The 27,696-nt window shown below is 40.6% G+C and overlaps 2 protein-coding genes across 9 annotated transcripts in view; one reads left to right on the forward strand and one right to left on the reverse strand.

Annotated features, from left to right (window-relative positions):
• LOC309694497 (double-stranded RNA-specific editase B2-like) overlaps positions 1 to 6,004 on the forward strand; it is a 36,532-nt gene extending 30,528 nt beyond the window's left edge. For both annotated transcript variants that reach the window (XM_082514630.1, XM_082514631.1), the window contains 4 exons: positions 684 to 837; positions 938 to 1,119; positions 2,060 to 2,241; positions 4,899 to 6,004. In XM_082514630.1, the coding sequence (XP_082370756.1) occupies positions 684 to 837; positions 938 to 1,119; positions 2,060 to 2,241; positions 4,899 to 5,090 (710 nt within the window). In that variant the 3' untranslated portion in view covers positions 5,091 to 6,004. The remainder of the gene's footprint in view (positions 1 to 683; positions 838 to 937; positions 1,120 to 2,059; positions 2,242 to 4,898) is intronic.
• A 128-nt stretch (positions 6,005 to 6,132) lies between these two features.
• On the reverse strand, positions 6,133 to 27,005 carry LOC309694532 (WD repeat-containing protein 37). 7 transcript variants are annotated; one of them, XM_082514688.1, is made up of 16 exons: positions 26,808 to 27,005; positions 23,747 to 23,914; positions 22,492 to 22,527; positions 19,308 to 19,404; positions 18,901 to 18,996; positions 18,712 to 18,776; positions 17,602 to 17,688; positions 15,015 to 15,150; positions 14,670 to 14,741; positions 14,407 to 14,451; positions 14,011 to 14,087; positions 13,692 to 13,929; positions 12,518 to 12,659; positions 11,442 to 11,576; positions 11,072 to 11,186; positions 6,133 to 10,875 (listed from the first exon to the last, which is right to left on the reverse strand). In XM_082514688.1, the coding sequence occupies exons 2-16, from the start codon at positions 23,882 to 23,884 to the stop codon at positions 10,744 to 10,746; spliced, it is 1,611 nt and encodes a 536-aa protein (XP_082370814.1). In that variant the 5' UTR covers positions 23,885 to 23,914; positions 26,808 to 27,005; the 3' UTR covers positions 6,133 to 10,743. The 7 variants fall into 7 exon arrangements, with proteins under 7 accessions (XP_082370814.1, XP_082370813.1, XP_082370819.1 ...); XM_082514687.1 differs by having other exon boundaries at positions 13,692 to 13,932; XM_082514693.1 differs by lacking the exon at positions 22,492 to 22,527.
• Between the last annotated feature and the right edge of the window lie 691 nt (positions 27,006 to 27,696).

A 27,696-nucleotide genomic window follows, 5' to 3' on the forward strand; every position in this document is an offset into this window, starting at 1 on the left:
ACAGATCGTGTTAACAGGTGGGAACAAACAGCAAAGATCAAACGAGAAAGGTGGAAGCAGTGCGAGCAGGGCGCACAATCAAACAGGGAAACAGGATGTTATGGTCCTAATCAGCTTACCCAGCATTTCCAAGTTTTGTTTTTCTAATTTCCTTTGAGATGCTTGATTTACTTCGCACTTATATTGCTGAGTATTTTGTCCTATTTAGCATACTTAGTTCTGATCCTGATTGCTAGTTGCTTTTCTTTTGTGCCAAGTCTCTTACGTTAAATTCTTGTGTCGGTGCTTTCCCGGTTTAGTTTTGCTTCCTGTGTCTCATCTTCTCTGATTCAGTTCAGCTGTGTGTTGTTTTCCCAGCTCTCTCCACTCTACTGTCCCTGTCTCCCCTTGTCCTTTCTCAGTTCTCCCTGCCCTGGTCTTTCCCTGCCCCCATGGTTTAGCACTAGTGTGTTTTCCAGGTTTTTGTTTTCCTATTTTGTTCTTAATGTTCCACCTTTGTGCAACCAGCCTCCAGCCCACAATAAACAGCTCGCCCTCCTTTAATCCTCCCTGCCTTTGTGTCCTGCATGTGGGACAAGCTCATGACACAGGAAGTAAAAACTGCGTGATGTGAAACTAACGATTGTAAATGTTTTTCTTTAGCAGAGATGATGCTTCTGTAAAATACTTTCTTCTTGTGTCAGATCCCAGCAGGAGATTTCGCTGCCACCTCAGGGTGAAGGTAAAGGGAGGTGAGGGGACGCTGCCCATCACGGCACGGAGAGCCAATCAGAAATGGGATGGCTTATCGCCGAGTAAACCTCTCGTTACCATGTCATGTACAGACAAACTGGCAAAGTGAGTTATATTAAAGGCTCAGTGTAGTTTATTCATTATGTTTCTTTACTGCTGTGCTTTCACTTGTGTCACCAACACAGTGGTGTGGTTACCTCTGCAGGTGGAGCGTCGTGGGCCTCCAAGGGGCTCTCCTGTCTCACCTGGTGGAGCCGGTTTACCTCCAGAGCCTAACAGTGGGCACGCTCAGCCACACGGGTCACCTGGGTAGAGCTATGGCACGCCGCCTCGCGCCCATCAAACACCTCCCCTTCCCCTACAGACGACAGCAGCTGCTGCTCGGCTGTAAGTTTAAATGATGATGATGATGAATGAGCCAGAAACCACAGCTCAGGTCTTGTGACACTTAGGGGAGGTCCTGAAGCTGTGCAGAAGTGGGTTCTTAATAGCACTAAATATGCTACGAAAAGTACAAAAGCAAAAGCCGAGTAGTTACCGTGAGCAATAAGAGGCACTAAAATCTGAAATGCCATCACCAATCAAAGGTTGTCATATTAAGAAAAACACAGGTTAGCAGGGTCTTGTGATGCTCATTCACTCTTCAGTATTTTCATTTTTTGACTCTAGGGTAGCTTGGCATGATTCACAGGTCAAAATAATCCTTATTTGTCTGGGCTTCAGTCCAGTCGGATGTTTAATGGGAACCACAGGTTCATGTCTGAGATGATCATATTAGGGATTTCACCTCTGCTGACATCATAATATTTGAAATATGAATTTGAAATCTTTAGGGAAATTGTTCTTGGTTTAAACTGAACGTGTAGCATCCATCCATTTACTTCCACTTATCCAAAATTTGAACGTATGGAGTAAATTTCATTTGACCAGATGCCATTAAATGTAACATTTTATATTGTACTTATGTAACAAACAAGTCTTGGCCTGATGTTTTAGAGATGTCTGAAGCCTGTTGTCAGAAATGTAAGAACCAGCCTGTCTACTCAACAATCAAGAGGAACACAGCCTGAAATGATCCTGAAATAAACTCTGTGCACCTCAATCAGAGGGAGCAGATTAAAATTAAATATGCAAATCAAGATATTTGCGATTCCAGCAACAAAAGAAAATCCATTTGAGCAGAAGCTTTGTTTGTATGATATGCATAATCATATTGGAAGCGAGATTATTAGGTCCAGGTTGGACAGTGGGTGCATCAAATTTACAAAAAATCAGTGTTTTCAGGAGGAAACTTCTACAGGTATTTGTTTCCATGTTTGCCACGCAGGTTTGAGCAGCAGGGACGCCCGGCCAGCAGGGAAGCCTCCCAACGTCAGCGTGAACTGGAGCTGCGGTGATGGAGGCTGGGAGGAAATCAGCACCTCCACAGGGAGGAGGAAGGACTCAGGGACGCCATCGCGGCTCTGCAGGCGCTCGCTGTTTGCCCGCTGGCTGAGGCTGCAGCAGCAGGTGAGACAATCGCAGAGCTGAACCAGTGAAATGTTACACAGCTTCAAACAAGGAGACACCCCAGTCGGTCAGACGAGCTCAGCGCTCATGAAGAATTAGGGTTTGATCACATGGATCTATAAACCTGCATTTTTTCTAATGACCAGCAGGGGGTGGCACCTCTGGTTCTTATTCTATAGAGGTCTGTGGGAAAATTACCCACTTCACACTTGACTTGTGTATTCAGTAAACATGTTCATGATGGGATCGTGGTATTAAATGGTAGCTCCAGGTCTTATTTAATGTAATAAGATGCTCATTTTGTAAATTGTGCTCATTATTAGTATTCAGATGGATGATAAAGCTCAGTATGCTTTAGGGGTGCTGTTTTATTCTGTTAAACTTAAAACTAAAGACTGGGACCATAAACTCTGAGGTATTTCTTCTATACAGCCCCCTGCTGACCATTCAAAAGAACGCAGGTTAAAATGCTTTTTTATATAAGTGAAATAGGGGGAGCTACAATGTGCTGCAGATGCCCTTCTTTAAAAACTGTCTGTAAATGATTATTGAAGCAGCACTGACTTATTCACATCATCACATGACATGAAATGATTATAAATACTAAAAGCGTGCTGGTAAATTAAAGCACAAGTCACAGAAGCATGAATTTCTTAAGCTGAAATCATCTGAGCTCTGCCTCAGACCAAAGCCATCTACATTATAATGATGTCGTTGAAAGAGAGGTCTAATTTCCTCTGTGAAATTAAAATATGTATGCAGAATGCGCTGTGTTGAACCAAATGGCTTCAGTTTAAAGTTTGATGACGGCAGCCAGAGTCGTGGTTATTTAAAGAAGCGTCTGAAATCGCTGCAAGAAAAGACAAAGCCACGGCCCAAGAGAGAGAAAACCCACACTTTACGACTCAGTTTAAAGAATTAAAATGAGGAGAAATAACCTCAGAGTTTGTTATGGATGTGTGATGGTGTGGACGTGCTGGGAGACCAGACAACAAACAAACACATAACTCTCTATAATGCTTTATTATCATTGGTTTGAAGGGAAACTCGATCACTCGCACTCCAGCTGCATCAACACAGATCTCGAGCGAAGGCTCTAAATTAATTAGCTCATAGATGTATTAGAACATTAAAAGTGTCTCCAAGTGCAACAATCGCCGCCCTGCATCAAAAATGGCTGCAGTGCAATTTACAAAAACTGCAGGGTGGCTCCGAAGCACACGGCCAGATGCTGAGGTTGTTTCAGCCTCCAGCAATGTTGAAAACCAGGAAAGATCGCTCATAGCACTGTGACGGTATCACACAATATCAAATCTTTTACTGTTCTGAAGCTATTTGTCCCACTGAAGGAATACAGACAATGTGCTTATTTAAGCCTAATGAAATCTCTTGTAGCAGATCAGCCCAACTTCACTAATCCTCCGAGCATCACTGGTATTTAGTTTTCTGGCTTCGTTTATGTCTGAAGTCATAGGAAAGATGTAGTTTTTAAGAAACTACTTACTACTTTAGTACTTGGGATCAAGCATTTACCCCTGGCACTAAGGGGTGGAGTGTCAGGCGTGATTTGTGACAGAAAGATAGCAGGAGGAGTGGAAGGGAAGGTTTACAACGTGGAGATGGTGGCGCTGACAAAAAGACAGGGGGCTGAGGTGGAGGTGCTCAGATTTTCATTGGGAGTGACAGCATCAGGAGCGAGTACATCGAGAGTACAGTTCAGGCGAAGCTGTGTGGAGACAAAGTGCCGAGGAGGATGGGGTATATTTGGGTATATTTGACAGAGGATGTTAAAGATGGAGCTGCCAGGCAGGAGGAAGGGAGGAAGACCAGAGAGGAGCTTCATGGATGTAGGACATACAGAGGGATGGTGTGTGCTAGACTCAGATGATCTGCTGTGGTGATCCCTAAAGGGAGCTAAGACTTGTTGAAGGTGTTGAATGAATGTGGAGGGTTTTTAACTCTCCTCAGCGTCTGTTTGCTTTCAGGAGTTGAAGACTGGAGATGGAATCAGTTCTGCTAGCAAAGACTAGATGGGTTGTAGATCTTCACTGGTGGGAGGCAGCAGTGCACTTCCAGAATGGAAGCTGGAAGTTACAAACTGGGTCCATTCCTTGGCGCTCCAGGCAAACAAACGCGAATGAGACATCCCTTCATGGCTCTCCAGACTCCATACTTACCCGTTTATACCAGGTGTGAGCAGGACCCAAGTTTCACACTGGACCATAATTGGCTGTCAGACTGTAGGAACTTTCCTCCTTCAGCAGACGGATTTGAAAACCGTCTTTTACTCATTTACATTTTCAGTTTGAACACTTTTCTGACGTCCTGACTTGTCACACTCTGCTGGGTATGACGAACAACATTAATGCCCATCCAGGCATGTCACTCCCAGGTCCCAGCTGCCGAATCTCCACCTCTCCTGGAGCCATCGTTAATGTCATTAGTGCCACCTTAGAGTTTCCTGCGTCATCTCAAAGTGACACCTGTCCATTTCCACTAGACAGGTGTCATTTTGAAGAGGCAGAGAAATATTTTTACCTGAAAATATAATTTAAGAAGTGCAGCACACTGACTGGACTGTCAAACTGTAAAAATAAATAAAACCAGAGAGTTATATTGCAATAAATTAACTGTTTATTTTTGCCTTTCTTTCTCAGCTAATCAACCCTGTAATCGGGGCAGAATCCACAACAGGGACGTATTGTGCTTCCAAGATGTCTGCTCAGTGCTACCAGAGGGCGGTGCAGCAGTTCAGCAGCGCTCTGCAGAGAGGTGGTCTGGGGACGTGGCTGAGGAAACCGCCAAAACTGGGTCACTTCACTGTCAGTGTGTCAAAAACTGAGCGTTAAATGGTGATTATGGAGGCTGCAGGTTTTCCTTTTGGCACCGCATCACGAAGAAGTTTTATTTTATTTATAATAAACTACAAAAGTAAAAGTGGCCTGAACAGAGCTGGGACAGACAAAGTTAAATAATTGCAGATTAATACAACGTAACAACACTGTTAGATAACAGACTAACAGTCTGAATGAACAATCTCCTCCTGTTTTGGTCCTGATGCGTTATAATTAATGCAGAGGGTCAAGAGGGCTTCATGAGGTCCCTAATGTGAATAGCAATTGTACTAATAGCACCTCTCAAATCTTTTGTACAAGTAAAGATAGGCCAGCATATCCTCACCTTCCAGAAGTGTCCTAATAAAGGTCTACAGCTCGTGTCAGTCCTTGTGAGAAATTAAAACAAATGTACTGTAACAAACTTTATCCCAACCTTAACCAACCAGCTGAGCCAGCGACACTGAAATTTTAGCCGTGAATCAGAAGAGAGTCCCAACATTGAGTTTGAAAGATTTCCCTCCTCACAAGTTTTGTGTTCTTGTTTATTCTGTTTAGAAATGTTGTGTTTGACGTCTTATTATCTTAATGTAGGCTGGAGAGAGTGCTGTAGGCTCAGGAGTGTGATGGCACACTGCCCCCTAGAGGTAGGTGGTGTGCTTTACAAACTGTAGAGTCGAGGTTTGATGAGCAAGAAAGTCCCGTTTTCTCCTTTTAATCTAACTTTAATTTACTTTAAAATAAGTCTCTGGAATATCTGTAATTAATGTGTTTCTATGTTAATTTATAGGAAAAACTACATTTTGTTGAATGTGACCTAAAAGAGAACTTCTTATGAAAGCCATCGGTGTTGGATACTATGAAGTTTCCATTATTAGACATGCAGATTGTCTTCTATATTAGTCAACTATTTTTATCACTGGAAATAAAATTATTTGTGTTAGTTTGTGTTGTTTTTATCTACAAATGCACAACAAATTTAAAATAAAAGCCTCCGTCCTAAAAATGTCCCAAGACATTAACACAATATACGCACACACAAATCAGACAGCAAATGTTCAAACAGCACAAATGTTTTATTTTTGTTTCACAAGCGACTGCTTGTTCCTCGTTGCACAGCTATAATCCACAAAACTCAGTAACATTTTCCTTTTTCTTTTTTTTTTTGGAGAACTGTGAGCTGTTGTGTTTTTGTTTTACATCGACCACACAAAACACAGTTTAAACACCGGGAGACCACAGTCTGACGAGGGTTCAGGATGGCAGCTTAATGACAGGCGATGCTCAGTGATCGGGTTTTTCTGATGGCGTGAAAGATGAAACTTAACGTTCGGTTAAAACTGGCGAGTCGTGAAGGTGGTAACAAAGTGGCTCAGTGTTGGTGGAAAGAGCAGTCGAGTGCAGTGAAAAAGTCAACAAGGAAACACACACACACACACACACACACACACAAACAAATGTTCTGTCATTAAACCAGGGATGACGGCCGGAGGAACAGATTAGAGCCCCAACTTTAAAAATAATGACCACCTCTGCATATACATGCGAGATAAGAATACAACGCGTCGGTATTTACTACAGATTATTCATCTACTTCATGTAATCAGTCCATTTTCAGTCTCTTGTGTGGCGTCACTTTATCTTCAACATCAGAGCACAGCCCTGCACAACAGCCTGAGAGCGCTGCTCGTCATTTTCCGAATCAGTTTTCATTTTTTCCTGATACAATTTTGAGATTTCCTATCAACCTCCTACTCCTAGCACATTTATTTAGATTTCACTGATCTCTGAAGTTCTTTGTGTTCTCGTAAGTTAGCAAAAGCTCTGACAATAACAACATATGCAGCTTAATACAAAATAAATATGAGTAATGCTGATACTGGAAGGAAATCCTGTCTGTGCAAACAATTCTAAAGAAACCACAAAAAAAATGTACAAAACAAAACCTCTGCCTGCGTCTTCCCTGGCATAAGTGACAAAATGAATTCTCTGAATGTGAATGAAAAAAATCACTATCAAGCAACAAAACTGAGTTACACCAGACAAGTGGTAACAACGTGTCATGTTATAAAAAAAGAAACACGTTGCAGCCACGTACAGCCAACCTTTCTTAATATATCACAGTCTGTGACACAAATGTTAAAGTAAGAGGAGTTCAACATTTTGCACACACACACACACACACACACACACACACACACACACACACACACAAAAGAAGATTGAAAAATGGTCTCACGATGTCCAACCAAGCAGAAACAAACATGTTTGCAGCCTGATATTTAAAACTGTTCCAGCCTCTGTGGCAGGCTTCCCTAAACTTTAACTAACACTGAAGTTCAGACCTCTGTGCTTGTTTCACTTTATTCAGACTAATGATCCTTTCACACCTTCTATCATCAAACAGTTCTGCTGGAAAGTAAATATTCAGGGTTGCAAAAGGCGGCAGTAAAGCTCGACCATGTTTACCCACAAACAAACAAATAAAAAGGTATTTTGTTCCCACTGAAGAGATAAAATGTTAATCATATCAGTGTGCTTTCTACAAACCAGTGAACGCTCCACAATTATAAACATAAGTTTTACATGAATTGTGCTTGTTTACTGTGTCACTGCTGTAACTCACGAGTGGAACACACACACACACACACACACACACACACACACACACTACAGAGTCTCCCATTCCCTCAAATGCAGCTTTGGCTGAGTCTTTTAGTGGCAGTGGGAAAGCGAAGCCAGTAACAGTAAACACGTCGCAACAGTGCTCACTTGTTTTGAAGTACCATTAAAAAAATGTGACACACAAGAGAATCCCCACGATATCGTTTCAACACTATTCACTAAAGGGCACTGCGATAAACTACAAAAAGGTTTTACAATCATGTCAGGCATTGGTACAACAGCTGGACTGAGCAGACAAGGGAACATTTCAACAGATCGATCTCTACGTTTGACGACACTTCTTTGATGCTCATTTAAAGTGGATGTTTTTTTTTCCTTTATCAGATGTCTGCACTGCAGAAAAAAAAGTGCATGCCTGTTGGATTCCTGGATCTGGGATAAACACACAGGGAAAAAAACAAAAACAAACAAACATGAAATCTTCATTTCTATCTGAGCAAATCCTGATTTTGCTGTTTAACACCGACTGGCTCCAAACAAAAGTGAGTCTCTAATTAAAATTCTAGCGAGGAAAGGTTCGTCCTGAACATTGCAGCACAAACAGAGCTGCACAAACTGGAGTGAGACAAACCCCTGTGCTGCCAGCACGAGATATTACCCTTTTTCAAAACCACCATCCTGACCATTAAAGTCCTTCAGGTTATGTGCCACCATGTCAGCTGACCAACAGCCAAAAGTTACCAGAAAAACATTTATTTCCAACAGCAGCAGCAAAAAGAAAAACTGTAACAGATACTTTTTTTAAAAAGTGCATCACTTGTTTATGCTTGCTTTGACATAGCTGTGACATCATCACACCAAAAAAAACTTTCCACCACAGGACCAATCGGGAAGTTTTAGGGTGACGGTTTGCCAGTTTGTCAATGTGGGACTTGTTTCAGGGTCAAATACCAGCTACTACAGCTACTTAAATTTAGAGAATTCTTGAATGGGTTAAACTATGAAAAAGACTAGAAGAAGAACCAGCAAACTACTGGAAGCCAGGTGGAGAACAAGGAAACGGAGAAAAAAGATGAATAATGCAGGATGCCAAAGAGTCATTGCATGCTGACCCATGTTAGCCTTGGCAAAAACCAAACAGTGATGTGAAACAAACAAACAAAACAACAGTAGTACAAATGTCCTAAACATCGATAGGACCAACACATCAAAAGTGGCTCTGAAACACGAACAAGGCCAGTGGATGCTTTACTGCGTCATAGATCAGCGTAGTCTGGTAACACACCTGCACATGACTCACTGCTAGACTCAATGCTAGGTTTTGCAGTAGATGACAGCAACGAGCAGTCAGGGGTTATGTACTGAGGATTAATAATAAACCCAACATGGTTTAACTGAAGAGTCTACATTATTTAGCATGCAACGTTAGCTAGTAGCAAGTAGCTAACATTAATATCCATAAACAATAAGTAGCAACTTTTAGAGCTAAAAACTGAAGATGTGCTCAAAACTGCAGTTCCACTACTGTCCACTTGAGGCTGGCTCCAGAAGTGAGTGAATTCACAAAGAGCGCTGTGTTAAAATGCCCAACTTTACCGCATTAAAGAGCCTGTTTATAGCGAAAAACGCTTATAGCCTAGTAGATAGTTTCCTCCCCCATAACAACTCTACACAGGTTTTTTTTTTTTCCTATATCCATCCATTTGCTTACTGTTAGCTTCAAAATTGGAGGTGTGGCGACTTTATCTGACAGGTATTGCAACACAGGTCACTGTATGGACATCGATACCATGTTGGTGCCTTTTGGATACCAACACGGTGGCTCCGAGCAACCGTCGCTAATACACTCATCTAAAACCAATGAGTGACATCACAGTGGCTACATGCATCTTTTATATACAGTCTATAGTTCAAACAGACAGTTGGTTATGTGGAGTAGTGTAATGTTTTGCTGCAGTACCAGTTACTCTTGTAAAATTGTTAGCTACTTGCTAAAGTTTCATGATAGCTCACCAACAAGCGGCCACTGGATGAACGTCGGCAGGCTCACATCGAGAACTCGCAGGAGTCATTTTACAGCCTGTATTGTAGCTTACTGGTCCTCAGTTACACTCTCATAACTATTGGTTTTCATTTATTATGCGAGTTACAGACAGAGCCAGGAGCCAAACAAAATGTTTGGAAACTTATTTCAGTTTCCAAGAAAAACGAAGAAAAAAAAAAAAGTCAAATATAATAGTGAATGCTGAAAACGAACGCTTTGTTAGATCCCAGTGCAGGACATGAGACTCAAGCGTTCCAGCAGTGAGGGCTTCCACTGCCACGTTGCATCATAACCTAGGAAATGTACGTGACGCAGAAAGTAAACAAGTTTCACAAATAAGTTTTCATTGATGTAACTCTTGCAGTGTATTAAACAGGGAAAACTAATGATATATAATGAGTGGATCCTTTAAAGCAGCAGACCGCTGTCTTTGTCCAGCATGAATCTGCTGTTAGTGGCACAGATTAGATTTAGAGTATTGCATTTTAAATCAGCATCAAGCAGAAACGTCAGCACGTCACAGATCTGATTTAGCATTAACAGAATGCGTTTTTGTTCGCGGCAAAGAAGAAGCTCGTGTGCTTTTTTCATTAGAGATGCACAGGATTTTTTTTTCTCTTTTCCAGATGTTAAATCACTTCCACGCAAAGACCACAAATGTGTTTTGTATATTTTGGCAGCGGTGATTTAGTGAGCGTGACAGATGGAGTAGACAGCAAGTGCAAGGCCTTTTTCTGCTTTACCCCAAACAAAGGAGGAGAACAGAGCTCAAAGGACATCGAGTACAAATACCGACCCCCCCGTGGGCTCAAAAGACGGCTGCTGGAAACGACAGGAATTTCATCCTGTACATTACAACATGAGACAACTTTTCATCGACACAAAGGTACGAGACAAGTTTTCTCCAGCCGCCTTTTAACCCCACTCAAAGGTTTCAGTGTTTGATATTCCAAACAGACTTTTGGTGGCATTTCCCTGTAAGGTGACAGTAGGAGGAGGTCATTTCTCCTGCAGCAGAGCGGGGATGTTTATGTTCCAGCCGATGGCTTGCCGATCAAAGCCACAGGTGAACAGGTTGCAGGTGGTGTTGTCTTCACACCAAGCGGAGCAGCAGACCATGCGCCGGTGACCCTAAATCATAAAACAGAAGACGCGGCAGCTGTGAGGGTGACATTTTTACTTTGATGTGGATCCTGAGCATCCTTGTTCTTAAGCAGTAAACAGAAAATTTCAAGAGGCTGCACTTTTCATTTTTATTTCTGTGGCTTAAATTCTTAGTGGAGGTTTAGTCTTTGTTTTTTGTTTAAATGGTAAATCTCGCACTCACCTGTCTGTTGCTTCGTGGGAGTCGAGCCAGTCGCACCCCGGACATGTCAAACAGCCGGACCTGCCGATTGTCGTGAGGAAGAGCGATGATTTTCTGGTTCACCGACACGCTGATCCTGAAAGGAGTAAACAGGGAACACAGGGTCAGGCTTTATCTGCAGTATATGGTCTAATCAGAGCCAAATCACATTCATATTTGAAAGAGCAGGGACGCGTATGTTTGTGACATTTAAAACTGAGCCTTTTAAGCTCAATTCTGCTCCCTTATAAATACATTTGTAGATTTTTAGTAGACCTGCGTAGTCATTTTAATGTATTCCTTCCTATAATCGTTACTTTTTAATGACATAAATATAAACAGGTTTACACACCTGTTGACTGCAGAGTCTGTGCGGATGGTTGCTATGGGCGACCTCATGTTCTTCAGGTCCCACACTTTGACGGTTCGATCGTCGCTCCCAGACACCACGTTATCTCCCACTGTGAACACTGCTGACGTCACCGTGCTGCCACAGGACGAGAAAACAAGTCCAGTTTAGACTTCAGAAAACTTTCATTTCATCAGCTTCTTGTTCTGTTTCCTTTTAAAGCCGCTGTAACCGTTTCCATTACCTCCTAATTGCAGTTAGGAGGTAGGAACTGAAAACGTAATGTTTTATAGTGGATTTCTTTCAGATATCTATCATCAGTAAAGATAGTGGGTGAAGGGGCAGTGGTGGTATAAAGCCCTGTGCAAATATTAAATGATTTACTAGTCGTGCTTCACTCTGAAGTTGATAGATGGTCACTGTAAAGAACAAACTCTGATTACATAGATCTATCTTCCACCTAATCTTATATCCATCTGTGCTTTCCTTCACTCCCTTGGTAGTAGCTCCAATAAGCTGCTTTAAAGTTGAGAAGCAAACAGTAATTCCAGCCCCGCCCACTTTGCATTAGCATAACGTCACGTGTAACAGGTCGCTGAATTTTCTTCCACCCTCTCTGGTGACCATGTCAGTGTTAGTCTCTTGCTGTGTGCAAAGCTCATTTCACAGGTTTGTCACCAGCAAAGAAGAGCTTGTGCACAAATATGCCAGCAGCTGAAACCAAGCAGCACCAGCACTCAGGAATGAGAACTGACTATTAGTCCCCATAAAGTCCCTCATTAAAATATCCATCTTTACTGTGGCTTACAGCAACAGAAATGACCGTTAAAAATGGTACTGAAAAAGGTTTTTGTCTTTATAGCCAAACTCTCTATTCCTAATACAACACACACGTTAGGAAACATGTATGAAAGTTTGCATTATTTGAGACATAGCTGTATGCATCTATACACCAATGCAAAATAACTGGGCTTCCACTCCACTGTGGTTAATTGTACTACAGCACTCTAAAGTGCTCTTTATGAACCACCTGCCATAAAGGCAACAGATAGAGATGGATGCATGGGTGTTCGGCTTACTCAGTGTGCCCCTGGAACACGTTGACAGAGTGGATGGACGGGTCTCTGAAGTCCCACAGCCTGAAGGTGGTGTCCCTGGACGAGGTGACTACCAGACGCTGGGTGGGGTGTGTGCAGCAGTGGGTCAGCTCCTGGTCGTGCCCTGAAGAGACAGCAGCACACAGTGAGGAGCATACACACCTCCTTTTTTCCCTTCATGTTTATCTTTCTTTTTAAAAGCTGCCATTCTTACACTGAGGAATGTTTTCCAGTGCAGCTACACTGCACCATCTCCCGTTTAATATCTTAATTTATTCCAATTTCACAGAGAGACCTTCATTCGGCTGAACACCGCCCAGTTCAAAACTGACTGCAGCACCTTTAATGACACACAATCCCTCCCAATTTCCTGGTTTTTGTTCATCAGTCAGACAGATACAAACTCCACTGTCTGACATGACATCAGTAGGCAAGTGTAAGCACGTCCATCACAGAGGCAATCAAAAACGTTAGGAAATATTGAATGTTATAGTTTGATAAGCGAGTAGAAATAATGATTTATTTAGACATATGGTAAAATACTTTCTTGTCTAAAACTACACAAACGTGGGGCCTGATACTACATTTCTACACGCCTTAGAAACACCACAGGCCTCCTCTCAGGAGCAGAGGAGGCCTGTGGCGATTTAAACCGATTACATTCTCACTGCATTCCTCTTCTGCTTTGACGTAATTGGGAGAAGATTTACGATTCCCTGCTTTTCAAAAATGGCAGATTCCAAGTTGTACAGGTCATCTGTGTTTTAAATACAAACTGAAAGAATTAAGGGCAACACAATTACATCTCTGAGATAATAAACATCTACTTTAGGGAGATGACTAAATACATGCCAATGAAATAAGATCAGCACCATAAAAGGAAGCAGAATTTCATAACTGTAGTGCAGAACAGATGATTTGAAATGTTTAAACAGTTCATTTTCAACTAGAAAGGAGAACCACAGCTTTGCTCTAACTAACCAAATCTGACAATATAACCAAAAACACTTCACAGAAGTTGGGTCAACTCAACTCAACTAATAAAATGTCATCAAGTCAACTTCAGAGAGATTGAAAGGCATATTTTTCTCAGTGTGGGCTCCACATTTTTATAATAAACACAATATTTCATATTTCAATACTTTCGTCTTCCTACCAGTGAGTGAGTGGACCAGCTCTGACGTCTCCACATCGTACAGATTGGCGGCTCGGTCCCAGGAAGCCGTCACAACCTGTTTGCCCCCAACCAGCCAATCAGCAGCGATCACCACACCCTGATGGCTGCGGAGAGTTGTAGTCGCCACACGGATGGAAGGGCAGTCGTTCGGCCCCTCCGCCTCGCCGTCGGCCTCATCTTTGTCTGAGAAGTCCACGTCGTCTTCACAGGGTGTCTGCTGCTGATGTAGGAGGGAGAGGAAGAGGCGTTGACGACAGGAACACTAACAAGTTTTAAAATATTAAGGGGGAAAGCTTACGCTGATATCAGCAACAGGCTGTGGAGTCGGCAGCTGCACCATGTATCTCCAGATGTGAGCTGTCTGATCTCCAGATGCTGTGGAGGAGGCAGAGATAAAGGGGTAAAACAGCTGCTGAGAGTCAAGGAAAAACTAATAAAAAGAAATAATGCTCCATTTGTGTCCATGTTTTACTTTATGGTTAAAACCAGCAGTAAAAAGACAACAGCACTTATTCGTTGACACTTTCAGTCCTTCTGCAGAAGCCTTCTCGTGTCTGGGTTATGGTTTCTCAGATGTATGGAAACAATATTTCACTTCAGTTTTATTTTTCCAGCTGCTGCAATAAGTACACGCAACACAGATTTGGCTGCTTCAGCTTTAACTCTTAGTTATGTTGATACTGTCGATGGTTACCTGTTAGAGCCATCTGTTCAGTGGGGTGGAACTTGATGGAGTTCACTGTGGAGACACAGATATGCACTCTGTCACATGACAAACACCACTGAGGCATAGTATACCAAGTAATGTTTTTCTGACTGCCAGTTTTATGATGGCTGTTTAATCACTGTGCAATAACAATTTTAGCAGGTCACAATGCTGCAGGATCTACTCCTTAAACAGAAGAGATTATCACGTGCTGGTTCAGCAATTCCAGGGTTGGACATTTCTAACTCTACCTGATCCTTGATGACCCATATATTTGAGGAGGCACTTTCCCGTCTCAATGCTCCACAGCATAGCAGAGTGGTCTGTTGGAAAGCACACAGGACAGTCTGAGTTTTTATTTATTAACAATTGTCCATCACGCTTTAGTTTAGGTCTCAACTTGGAAAGGAAAAAAAAAGATCTTAAACATGTTTAAATATGTTGACATTGTAAACAACAGAAGGAAAGATAAAGACACATGAACCTCTGAGTTTGAAGACAGAAGATGAAGCTAGAGACAAAACCACCGCCACAGAAATGAAGAAAAAATAAGACTGTATGACGTAAATAAAGTACGAGAGCATAAAAGAAAATACCTGCAGACGCTGTCCCGAGCACCACAGGTTGGGTCCTGGTGACGCTGAGGTCCCAGATGCCGTCCCTGTGACCCACATACTCTTTGACCAGCTGGCACACCGCTCTGGACGTGGTCGCTTTGAAACTGGACACAATCTGATGGTAACATCAAGCCAATGTTAACACTGACCAGGAAATCCCAGATAATCCCAGACGTGTCCCTAACAGGATTCCTACACACCTCACCTTCTCAAACCCCCCCCCAACCCAAACATTCCAGGATCCATAATGTCACTGGAGGTGACTGAGGGGTCTTACATAAAAATATGTAAGAAATGTCTTTAAGTCTTTTCCGAATTGGTCAAATCTTTCAACACACCCAGTGTGAGGCCCCAGACAAATGTAAAACTAACAATGGAAATAATAAAAACTAAACAATCAACTGAACTGAAATGTGTAAACTCGCTCTGGAAACTAACTGAAACTAAATTAAAAACTAAATAAATAACTGATAATTCTGTTATTACAAACCAAATCCCTGACCCCACTGTCTCTCCTGACACTTGTCATCTTTCTCTGGGCCCCTCTTTGGCATTTTGGTTTGTTTGTTTTTTATTCTTTAAAGGGGATAAAAGTTTTAAGATGTTACTAAATCTAAAGTTCAATTTGATCACAGATTTTATTGTTAAGCCATCAGTTTCTCGAGCTGTGTAGGAACCCTGGTCTGATGGAGGGAGGGAGGAAGCAGGTCAGCAGGACTGAGGATCACTGAGGAGCTGCTCAGCAGGGTCCTTATAGTATGCCAGTGCTAATTAGCTTTGGTGAACAGCAGTGTTATTCACTGGGTTCAAGAGCTTTTACCAAAATATCTTTGTTCCTGTTTCTTTTAAAGCTCCTGAAGTATCAGACTGGCAATCGCACACTCAGACGAGCTTTAAAACAAACTACCAGACAAACCCAGATGAAAGCATTCGCATTATTCATACGGTATCAGTACTGCGGATCACTAAAACTAAAAAAGAGGGAGGAAAAAAGAAAACAAAGCGGCCAAAGTTATGGTTAGACACGAAACCGAGGAGTAGTTTTTGTCATCTGTATCAAGATTTTGTTGAGACGTTTACATTAAAGATGGGGATGATACAAACAGGACTTCTGGTTCGTTTTGGGCACAGACCACTAAATAAGTTCCAACTGAAACAAAGTAGGAGAACATCAAGACAGAAATCAATCATCTGATACACGAATCAAGAGAAACATTAAACAAAATCTGAAGGATTGAAGACAACAAATGATAGTCAAACGGATGACAGGGTGTGAACCAGCGGTTGTGATTGTTAGCAAGCAGAGCAGTACGTTCTCGTGTACAAAAATAAATAAATAATATGAAGCAAGTAATTTCTTATGTCTTCTGTTATAACACTGGGAATGATATTAATCCATAACTTGTGCACCTGTAACATCAACGCACCATGTTACATTTAAAAAAGCAGCAACAGGGACGTTTGGGGAGGTTTAAGGAAATGCGAAGCGCTGCAGAAGAATTATGGAGCAGTGACTCTCTACAGTTTGTAGTGTCAGAGTGCAGGCCGCCACAGCCACAGTGAGATTTTGCTTTTCTTAGTAAAATAATCAGTTAAAAGTGTGAATTATTTATTTAATATATCACTCCACGGTATGAATAACAGCTGGTCTTCTGTTCGGGGTCCCCCACTCGGCTGCTGGTTTCAGGCTGCTCTGCATAAGTATCATTCTGGCCACCAAAGTCCTCAAACTCACAAAGAGAGCAAACATCAACTTTCTGATGAAGGATCATCAGCAGTGATGAGAGCTGGACATGCAGCTACAGCTGAGCAGTTTTCAACAGAAGAGTCCCCATTTTCTATGTATTAGAAAATAGTATTTTCTAATACATAGTATTTTGACTACTCCCACTTGGGGATCTTAAATTAAATAAATAAATAAATAAAACAGCTATGGTAAGGCTTTTGAGTTTTAGAGTCCCATGCCCTAAAAACTGTGATCATACCTCATGTTTTTACCAGGAAAATGAGTCGTTCTGTCTGGGTTGTTACTTTAATTGAGGAAGTTCAAGTAACTCGGGATTCCTACGGCCAAGTTTTAAAACAAATATGAAGATATGTTTGGGTTTTCTGTCATTTTAAGTCACCCAAATATTTAAAGTCACCATTAATACTGACAGTTAAAAAGTAATCCAAGTAAAAACTAAACGTTTTTGTTTAAAAAAGCAAAATCTGTTATAGGCAAAGACTTTTGAGCAGGCCACACACGTGACTCTGCCAGCAATGATCTACAGCAGCCAGGAAATGCTCCTCAAAAAGCATTTTGAAGCTGGTCCGTGTTAAAGATGCCTCCACAGTGTACCATTATGTGAATGCCGACGGTAGCGGCATAAAACGAAATAAAAAGGTGCAACTGAAAAGGCCCGTTAGGGAGATGATAAAGAGCTGGTTTATCTCACGCAGGTAATGAGAGAAAAGCTCAAAAGCCTACATTTGGATGACCAAGTCTCTTGGGGAGGGAGGTTCGCCCCCCTGGCTGGGCTGTTCATGCATATTGGCACACAAGGGGAAGAAATCAACAAGTTACCCATGAGTCTCCACCCCACAACTCCCAGCTGGTTACGCTGAAGTTGCGGGATCCACCTACTCTGGCATGGCAAGAATTTGAACGCGGCTACAAGCAAAAAAGTGAAAAAAGAAAGCAAAGCAATTCTTTTCTTTAACATTCAAAAGTCATGTGAGCTCACACGGACAAAGCGGAAACAGGCGCTAAATAAACCTCCTCAAATTTTTGTCTTTACTGACTGCAAAACAAGTGACACTGAACATTTTTACTGCGTTGTTTTCTTTATATAATTGAGATGGACAAAATAATATTAAAAATAGACTAAGGGTGCTCTTCATGATGCCAACGAGCTTCGTCTCTCCTCCCATGGCTCAGAAATGATGCATCTATACTGAAGTCTTGTTTTTTTGTTTGTTTGTTTTTTAAATTGAGGTGACGTATACAAGCTGCACCTCTACACGGCACAGTTTACTCTCACTGTGCTTCCTTTGTTGTGCTGTGAGTAAGAATCAACAGATAATAGAACATGGTAAATGTATGATATGAATAATGTGCCATCACACATAATGTGTGATAAACCTGAAATAAAGAAATAATTTTATGGCAAAATGTTGAATCATCACACAAAGTAGTTGTTTATTTTACCACTGACACGCTTACACAGCCACACCGTTTATTACCCTTCAGGTTATAATAATGAAGGTAAATAAACAGCCGAGAACTTATAAGAAGAAGACACTTGTACATAAATTGGAAGGTTTAAAAGGAATATTCAATATAGATTAAAACAAACAGTATTACTACTGCTAATAATAATAATCAGCTATTTTTGTCAGTTCAAGTATTTAATAAGTAACTACCTTTTATCTGAGTTCTGGGGTCATTTATATCAATTATTTTGAGCTCATTTAAGGAAGAGCCACAGTTGGAGGAAATGAGGAAACACGTTAGTATAATGAAAAGCACCCAAAGGCTCACAAAAACTGAACTTCAGATCTTTTGTGAAGGAAGGATTTACAGAAACTCTGTTTAATAAGCAATAATTACAGAAAATTTCCAAAACCTTACAAACTGGTAACTTATAATATCAGATACATAAAACAATTTAATTTACAAACATTTTCGATTTACCTTGCTCGTTGAGGCCTTGTAGGTCGTCTTCAGCTTTTGAGAGAGCTGGCTGGTGCTGTGGCTCGCTGTGAATTTCATACAAAAACAAAAAGAAGTCAGAGAAGTCAAAGGTCAGAGGATTAAAACAATCAAAAAAAAGATGAGTAATATATCTATGCTACCTATAACATAACTGTACATGAATCTCACCTTTTGTTTTAAGTGCTCCTTTTGCTAAATCCGCCCCTTCAAATGTTTGTCCCTCTGCAGCCAAGCGATCATTCAGTGTTTCAATCTCTCTGCGTACTGAAAGTCAAACATGTCGCGCATTAAAAGACATCTGAATGTGTCGTTTTATTCACCACAGCAGGGTTAGCAAGTTACTCTCCATTGCTGAGTAGCAGCTTTCTGCTTACTTGGCCACAGAAACTGATAAATTCATTTTATTTTGTAGGAATTTATCATTTTTTTCATGCATCTCAATAAAAAAAAAAAGTTAAATGCATTGAATAAAATTAAGAAATGCAAACTGCTTTCGTTTTTGTGTTGGGTCTCTTGCTGCACAGTGAATTATTACAAAAGCTAGAGCAATCACTTCTGCTTTCATGGGAACTTACATTCGAGGTTTTCTATGTAGAGGTTTTCAAACTCCCTCTCGATCTGACTGAACAGGTCCAGCAGATTGCTCCTCAGAGACAGAGGCAGCTTGGAGTCCTGGAGAGGGTGGAAAAAAGGAGAGCATTAAAAAAACGTGGAAATATGAGGGATTATCCAAAGAAGCTGTTCTGGTCACTTGGCCACCTTACTGACGTGCCTCTGCCCACTTATTTTGAAGGATTAACTAAATTATATCTAACTTAATTTCACTGACTAGGGCAAACAAACTGCTTCCTCTGGATGTTTTCAGTGGGAGGAAGATTTCATTACCCTGAATAGAATCGACTTTGTGCCATTTTCTAACCTGGATCATTGAGCATGCATCAGGACTGACTGTGAAACATGACAAAAAATGCTTCAGACATTTGCTGGCGCTGCCCAAAAATAAGGCATTACAAAGACGTTTTCCCTAGGAAGGTAAACTTCTACCATCCTGTTGCAGAGTTCTCCCATAGATTTCAATCCATTCTCTGAGCACGAAAACAACATTACAGAGTGAGAAAGCCTGCAGAACAAGCAGGCTATATATCTGGTACCAACAGCACAAATTTACTGCAACAAAGCACAGGAACAGCCTCTTATCACACCATAAACCTGGAGGAAGGAAATAATCGTGAACTCAGGCTCGGGCAGGAAAGAAGGAAAGAATTAGTAAAATCATCCATAAAAGTGAAAGAAACAGTGAGATGGTTACAGAGCACTGGGGAGGTCTTGGTGCCTTACAGGTCTGAATGTGTTTTTATAGGGCAAACAAACAGGCTTTGACAAATGTATACCATTCTGCAAGACTACTGCTGCTATAAAAGGAAACTCTAGACAGAATTTCTCTTTATCCCATTTTACAATGTGCTTTAAACTTCCTTAAATAATCTATAATGTGTTGTAATGGACTGATATACAAATAAAAATAAATACACAATATCTGACTTTTTTTTAAAGAATGTCATGGGTTAAACTGATATTTAGACGATTTTAAAAAATGTCCATCAATGGGACATTAATCACTGCAGTTTAGGTTAAGAGTCATTTGATAACTGTAGCTTTCAAGTTTCTTTAAATTACATGAAAAGCACAAAAGATTTAACAGAAAAAACCCAAAAGACACAAAAAGAAAAAAAGAAAAAAAAAAAGGTAAGCGTGCACAAATTCAGACATTTTTTAGAGGTTATTCCCAAAGGCAACATAATGTGATGGGAAAGTCTGCACAGTAACTGCCTCTGATTAAAAAATAAATAAATAAATCCATCCTCCCTCTTCACCCCTTATCCAGCTCAGAGGTCAGGTCACCAAGCAAGACCAACACAGAGGCAGACAACTGTTCATGCTTTAGAAGCTCTAATAAACTAAACTCGACAATAAGTAAAAAACAAATACCCAAGGACAAAAACTATGATGAAATATATGACACCTGAGGGTGTGCTCACGTCAGGCATTCCACACTGCGCCTGAGCATGCCTGCAAAAACAGCATAGTTGGACACATGTAGCATGACTGGTGATGAACTCTACCCTAACGACAGCCAGCACATGTACAGAGAGGGCAAAAGTCATCACCTCCAAAGATGATGACCACAAAAATGTAGAAAAAGATTAACCTTGTCATAGTCTGTAGGAGCACTTTACAAGAGAAGAGTATGTGAGAGGAGAGGGTACATCCTCAAACAACTGTTAAAAAAGTCATTTAAAATAATAAAAAACAAACAAACATAAAAAGCACCGACAAAATGTCCAGTGCTTTAAAAATCAAGTGTTATAAGTCAGATTTGAATCCACCTGAGAAGGCTTTTTCGCAGCGAGTAAACAGTTTTGTGTCGCTTTCCGTCTGTAGTTGAGTCAGCAGCTTCGACACAAGCACGGAGTGGAAGAGATCTCCAAGCTTTGGCCAGTCACGATGAAACGGGTCAGTGTGTGGAGCTCTCTTCGTTGTGTACTCTGCACAAAGCATGCCTTCTTTCTTTGACTGCCTTTGTGCTCGCAGCTACTTACATAGAAATCGGTCGTGGGTCAGCATTCAAAGGCTAAAGGGTTTGTGCTACATTTGAGATAATGACGTGAAAAAAAAAAAAAAAGAGGGCTGACTACGACACAATGCTGCATGATGATACATGTACTGCTGCGTGAAGCCACAAGTCTACAGACTAGAGCACACTGAGGTATGAGATCTCAAAGTCCAAAACGACTGAAAATCTTTGCCTAAAATGAATCAAATGAGGGCAAAATGCAAAACAATCTTATGTTTTTAATTAGTCTTATGCTCAAAAGACAAATTCCTTTATATTAATCCTTATTACCGGTGTGGAGAACATTTTACGCACATGTGAGAAGTCAGAATATGTTAACATATATGAGCCTTGATCCCACAGGATTCAACATAACCAGCGGGTCCAATGTTGGGTAAATACACTGGCCAGGTGCTGGAGAGTGACATGTTTCCAACAGACAAGTTCAGCCAGGAACCGACTGAAATGAAACATAACTAATGACTATTATTTTTCTGTTTTCACATGAGTAAACAGATGTTCAAATAAAAGCTTTACATTTGGTGAATTTCCTGTAACCTTTGTTGCAAGTTGACAGCGATACCTACAAATGCAGGGAGAGTCTAAAGAGGCATGATACAGATTTTGAATACAACCAAAATCCACTGATACATTAGGCTATTTCCTTACAGACTCAGGATTAGTATATAAAGAAGGTGATGTAAGATTCAAACACCTGCTGATTCTTCACATCAGTAGAAACATATGCAAGATTGAAGTCACATCCTTCATGTGCATCATTATTTACATAGAGCAGCACTATTGTGATTTGCATAAGAACAACTTTTCCACCTCAAGTTCACAGAGCTGAAAACATCCCATCTTCTCTCAAAGACATACTAAACAGGTCACAAACACTGATTTATTTGTAACTGCAAAATGTAGATATTATTTAAATAAACACAAAAGAAAACATCCTGTAATCTAGAAATAGTCACATTTTTTAAGGAGACTAGAAGTGCAGCAACGACCACACCTCACCTCCACCTATTACTAATCAAGCCTAAACTACACCAAACGTATACAACTAATGCTAAAGCTCTACAAACTATGAGGGAAGTTACACTATTATCTGAAACACAGAGGGCGAAACACCTGAAACTTACCTCCATTCTCATGAAGGATTCCAGATTATCAGAGGACTGAGACCAAAAGGGACCAGAGTGAGAAAACAAAAAGTCATGAGGAAGGGATTACACCACGTCTGGTTAGAAACAGGCGCTTTCAGCAGGTTTAAATCTGCAACAGATTTAAACCTCTTTTCACTGCATGATCACAAGTTCAGCTTCCACATTCAGGGAGTTTTAGATTTGCAATTTAAGAAATTTGCACAATTTCTTCTTCTTAAGGTTATGAACCTTTCTTGCAGCAGGAAAAGCACGGATGCTGCTGACAACATTATCAATGTTACCGCTACGCTCAGGTGTCTCAGTAAACTAGAGCTGCTGAATGGTGGTAAAGTGATAAAGACCTCCATCTGTGCTTTTCCTACTGTGACATGTGAAAAGGACCAACATACAAACGCAAAAATAAAACAATAAATTACCTTAACTCAAGAAACAAACGCACATTGATTTTGATCCGAACAAACGATCCTGATATTTTTATTTTTATCTGAAGGTGCTGGACAGTATGTTAAAGCCAAATGCTAAAATGCCCCCTGGCAAATAAATGACATGCACTGATCCTTTAAGAAACTGCAATAAAAAGGTGCTTCAGTGATTTTTGTAAGTGGCTAGATTACAGGTACACCAGGCAGGTGAGACAAGCCAGTGAACTGTGTTTCAGTTCAACAGGCTTTAACTCTCCCTGCTCTACATGTGCACCTCTAACTGAAGCCAAGTCTTAATTCAGAGGCTCCTAATCCTTTCCCTCTCCCTTTTTTTCTTGATTTACTCTCGATTCAGATAATTACCTCCAGGTAAGCTGTGTTTACCCTGCATCCTACGAGTATTTCAGCTCCTTATTGGCAGGCCACAGAGAAAGCGAGCAGGGTTTTTAACACCGGAGAAACAGGAACAACACCACTGAGCTGAACGATCCACCCGAGCGAAGTTCAAATGGCTCAGCCTGTTCTAAATCCATCTGTTTATCCACTAAATGAAAACAATCTTACAGCACTCATCCAGTAATTGTGGCAAGCCAGCAACAATATAAACCATCATGTGTCCTCTAAACGGTTGTATTAAAAGCTAATTGGCTTAGGCTTACAACCAAAGTGCTTACGGGTGCTCACAGAAACAGCAGGACAGCAGCAGGCTAATACTGAAAGACAGCAGAGGAGTGCAGTTTCCAGAGGAGTAGCTGGAAATACAAGGCAGTTTTCATCCGTTCTCAGGGTACAATTTAAGGAATCATCACCTGTCCCTCCAGCATGTCTCTCTGCAGGCCGGAGCGATCCTGCTCGGTGCTGTTGGTCCTGCGGATGGACAGGCTGTGGGACTTCCTCTTCTGCTTGGCCTGGCGGGCAGCAGCGCTACTCCCGCTCTCCACTGGCATCCCTCCGTTCAAACTTGATGCAACCACAGACTGAAAGTATAAAATCACAAAAGAGAGGCTGACCAAAGGGCGAAGAGAACAGATCCAGTCTTCTTCACTCACTGCAAAGCATCAAGACGAAATCCTAACCACTGCCAAGTACTGCACTTGGCAGTGGTTTTATTTGGCAGCTTCCACGTGTGAATGTGTGAAATGACAAAGTGAATGAGTGTGAAACAGAGTGTTGCTCAGCAAGCACGCTTAATAAATCCCACTGGGATAGAAACTGAGAAGCTAACAACCACATCACAACCTTTTCTTTCAGCTCCAGAAACTGAAAACTGTCTGTGTTCAATATTTTGTTAGAAGAAGCTGAAATGTTCCAGTGAGAGACGAGCAATATTTGGAAGAAAAAAAAAAAGATTATGGTTTCACAACAGCCAAAAGCTCATTCAATAATTAGACATGTAGATTTGCTACATTCACTAATAGAAATGTTCTCACTTTATGCAAGAAACGGCTGCACATGCAATATATGAAAAAAAAAAAAAAACCTCTGAAATATTCAGTCTTTTTAACTTCATTCTGGAAACAAATAATACATTTGTAAAATGGATGAAGCAACAGGCAGAGAGGTTTTTGGAGAAACAAAATAATTGTTTCCAGATTACAAAGATATATTACTGTAATAAAATCATGTCTCAGGTAACATTAACCCTTCGGTTATTTATTACAACATTAATCTTCATGACAAAATACAGAGAAAATTACATTGGATTGGACCTTTTGGCAGGCCTGCTCTGGCCCGGATTGTTCAAACCAATCTGCATAGTGCCACACCCACTTTTCTCTACCCAAGGAAACCAGTTTACCTGTAAGCTTACCAGAAAGGAAGCAGTTAAAGTTTTATTTTAAAAAAGAAAACAGAAGGTCTACAATATTAAATCTAAAAAAGCATCAGAATTTCCAACAGAGGAAACTGAAATAACAGCACCAGAGAAGGACGCCAGAGACGGCAGAACACTCAAAAGTGTTTTCTCTGGAGTGACAACAGTTTAAATGTTTTAAATAGGGTTACTTATGGCTCTGAGATGCAATTACATGAAATCTGCAAGTAAAAAAAAGAAAGAAAGAAAAAGAAAAGGTCTCATGTCAAATTTAGTGTAATAAATAGAAGAATGGACAAAAGAGGAAAAGAAGGACGAGGAGTTGTTGATCTGTGAGCCCAGGCCTCAGGTACAAACCTCTGAAGTACATAAAGTTGAGTCAAAATGTCAAACATTTTAATTTGCATTATAAGAGAACTTCAGTAAAGTTAATTTTATACCTACTCCAAGCATAATTATCTGTGGCTACAATAAAGTACTTAACGAAAGAAAACAGAGTCACTGATGAACTGCAAAGTCCTTAACCCAACACTGGATTAATTATGATCCTGTCATTTGAGCAATTTTAACCCAATATTAATTTTTCTTTTAATATCACCGTTAATGCCAATACCAGTTTATCATGGCACAAGTGGCCAGAAAATCAGTGTTTTTAGATGATTTTATACTTGGGCATTTTTTTAAAAACACATATTTTACCCAAGGAACATAACTTTATGGAGTTGACATCCACCCACTCATGTCTCCTTATGAGGGTGGGCCAGGTCAGTCATTTTAAGGGCTGTAACTAAAATGAATGCAACATTTTTCATGACTTCATTAAATGTTCTAAAGATACAGGAGAGAGAAGAAGAAAAAAAATCAGGTGGGCAGCACTCACTGACTCGTTCTTGTCATTTCATAAATCAGTGAGAGAGAGCAGAATATTTTCCTCTTTGAAGTGTTCAGGTTGGCGTTTAACTTGTTTATCATGAATCATAACTACAAAACAAAATCCCACACCATGATAGAAGCGGATGATCAACATCCTGCCCACTCCTACTTGTTATGCAGCTGAATAATTTCTAAGATGTTAAAAGAAAGCCTGCTGATCATACATTCATCAGGACCCATCACTTGAGATGTATGTATTTTAAAATAATCTAAATATTACGAATGACAAGTTACTTACCCCATCTGACTTACACAAAAAGCCTATGTGTGTGTTTTGCTCCAGGAACATTTCTGAGGTTTGAGTAATGTTTACACTTCACTGCTTACTGCCAGAAACAGATTATCAGAAGTCGGCTGAGGTGATAAGAACGCCAGGTTGCGTTGGATGACTTTACCCTTTCTACCGAGAAAAGAGGTCTGGCCCCTGTGTGCCAACCAACAGTCATCGTCGACCTCTTAATTTTATTTTTTTCGGTTTTAAGTTTTGTTGGATTTAAGAACCAAAACTACTCAGTTATATTTAACCAACAAAACAGTTGGATTAGGTTCAGGAAAGGACAGTAATTTAGGTTCAACTACACAGAGAAACACGAAAGGAAGATTAATTTTTGGATGTTCAAATCAGTCTTCACACACATCTGAGCCTGGTGTGTGTTACATTTGTCCTTGAGTTGACACAAAGGTGTCTGGATACTAAAACATGCAAATAAGATGCGTTTTTAAATCACCAGTCAGGCTGAAACTATCACAGACATCAGAGAGTCGTCTATCCGTTACTGCCCGTTTCTGAGGAATAAAACCAGCCTTGTTTAGCTGTCTGGTGCCTAGTTCCTCCTGCTGACTGTCACTGGTGTAAGCGCAAAGAAAACAGCGCTAAGGTCACATTATCTTGCATTACATTTGGATAAAATGTTTTTTATTTAAAAAAAAATAGCATTTAAGGTTTTAAAAAGAACGAAAATACCTGGGGGAAAAAGTGGACCTTAACATTAGCAGTTCTAGACAATTTAAAGCGGCGATGCCCAGCTTAGCCAAGCTAACGTTTCCCCGATTAGCTGGTGCTGCCAGGCATGCTAACGGGCTAACGGTGAAAATAACCTGCTCAAACATGGAGGCCAACTCACCAGAAAGTCTACAAATACTCGTTTTTATTTCGGGAGTGGATGGGAACTGATGTCGTCGCTAACATTTTCTTCAAGGTCTGAGAATGCTGCGCAGGTTTTGTCCAAAATCCGCGTTGACAGCAGACGGGTACCGTTACGCGAGAAAAGATAACGAAGCCAATTCCGGTCCGAGGTTTTTTCGCAATAAAAGCCTACGCCGGTCACAGCAAAACTCCATCCAGACTTTGTTAGTTTCTTGTTTTCTTGATTGTCGCCACATAAAAACAAACTAGTCTAAATTTATGGAGCTTTTACAAATAAATTACATGTTTTTGTAAATTTGGCTTCATGAAAATTAAATTAGGGAATGAAGCCATTTCAGAGATATAATAAAAGCACTAAAAGCGGTTTTAATCATGCTGGTGTAAATGCTTTCTAATAATGGACATAATGAACAGGGTCTAGGAAAAGGTCCAAGCTCTAAAACCAGGTCTTAAATATATCCCAGAAAACACACATCCGTAAAATGACAAAAAAACAAACAAACAAAAACGTGACAGTAATCGACCCCAAATAGACATAATGGTGGTAAAAAGAGATGACAAATAATCACAGCATAGCACAAAGACATGAACAGCTATCACAAGGAGACACAAAACGACCCCAGAGAGAGAATGGGGTAAAAAGAGATGCAAAATGAGCTAAAACTGTAAAATAAAAAAAATCTAAATGTAACACAAAACAGTATCAAAAAACAACCTTAGGAAAAGATGCAAAAAGGTCATACAAAAAGGATCAAAGAGAGAAAAACAACCGAAATGAGACAGTTACTACCAAAATGTGAACCATCACAACAAAAAGAGTTGAAAATTAACCATGAAATTAAACTAAAAAAAAGAAAAGAAAAAGA

Source organism: Aulonocara stuartgranti (genome assembly GCF_965226115.1).
Source record: "Aulonocara stuartgranti genome assembly, chromosome: 18".
Taxonomy (NCBI): domain Eukaryota; kingdom Metazoa; phylum Chordata; class Actinopteri; order Cichliformes; family Cichlidae; genus Aulonocara; species Aulonocara stuartgranti.

Excerpts from the sequence above, each read along its gene's own strand:
- LOC309694532 (XM_082514687.1), bottom strand. The coding sequence starts at position 23,884 with ATGCCAGTGGAGAGCGGGAGTAGCGCTGCTGCCCGCCAGGCCAAGCAG. Across the intron at positions 14,452-14,669 it reads TATGGGTCATCAAGGATCAG|TGAACTCCATCAAGTTCCAC; the intron begins GTAGAGTTAGAA and ends GTGTCTCCACAG. Across the intron at positions 11,187-11,441 it reads ACAGACTCTGCAGTCAACAG|GATCAGCGTGTCGGTGAACC; the intron begins GTGTGTAAACCT and ends TACTCCTTTCAG.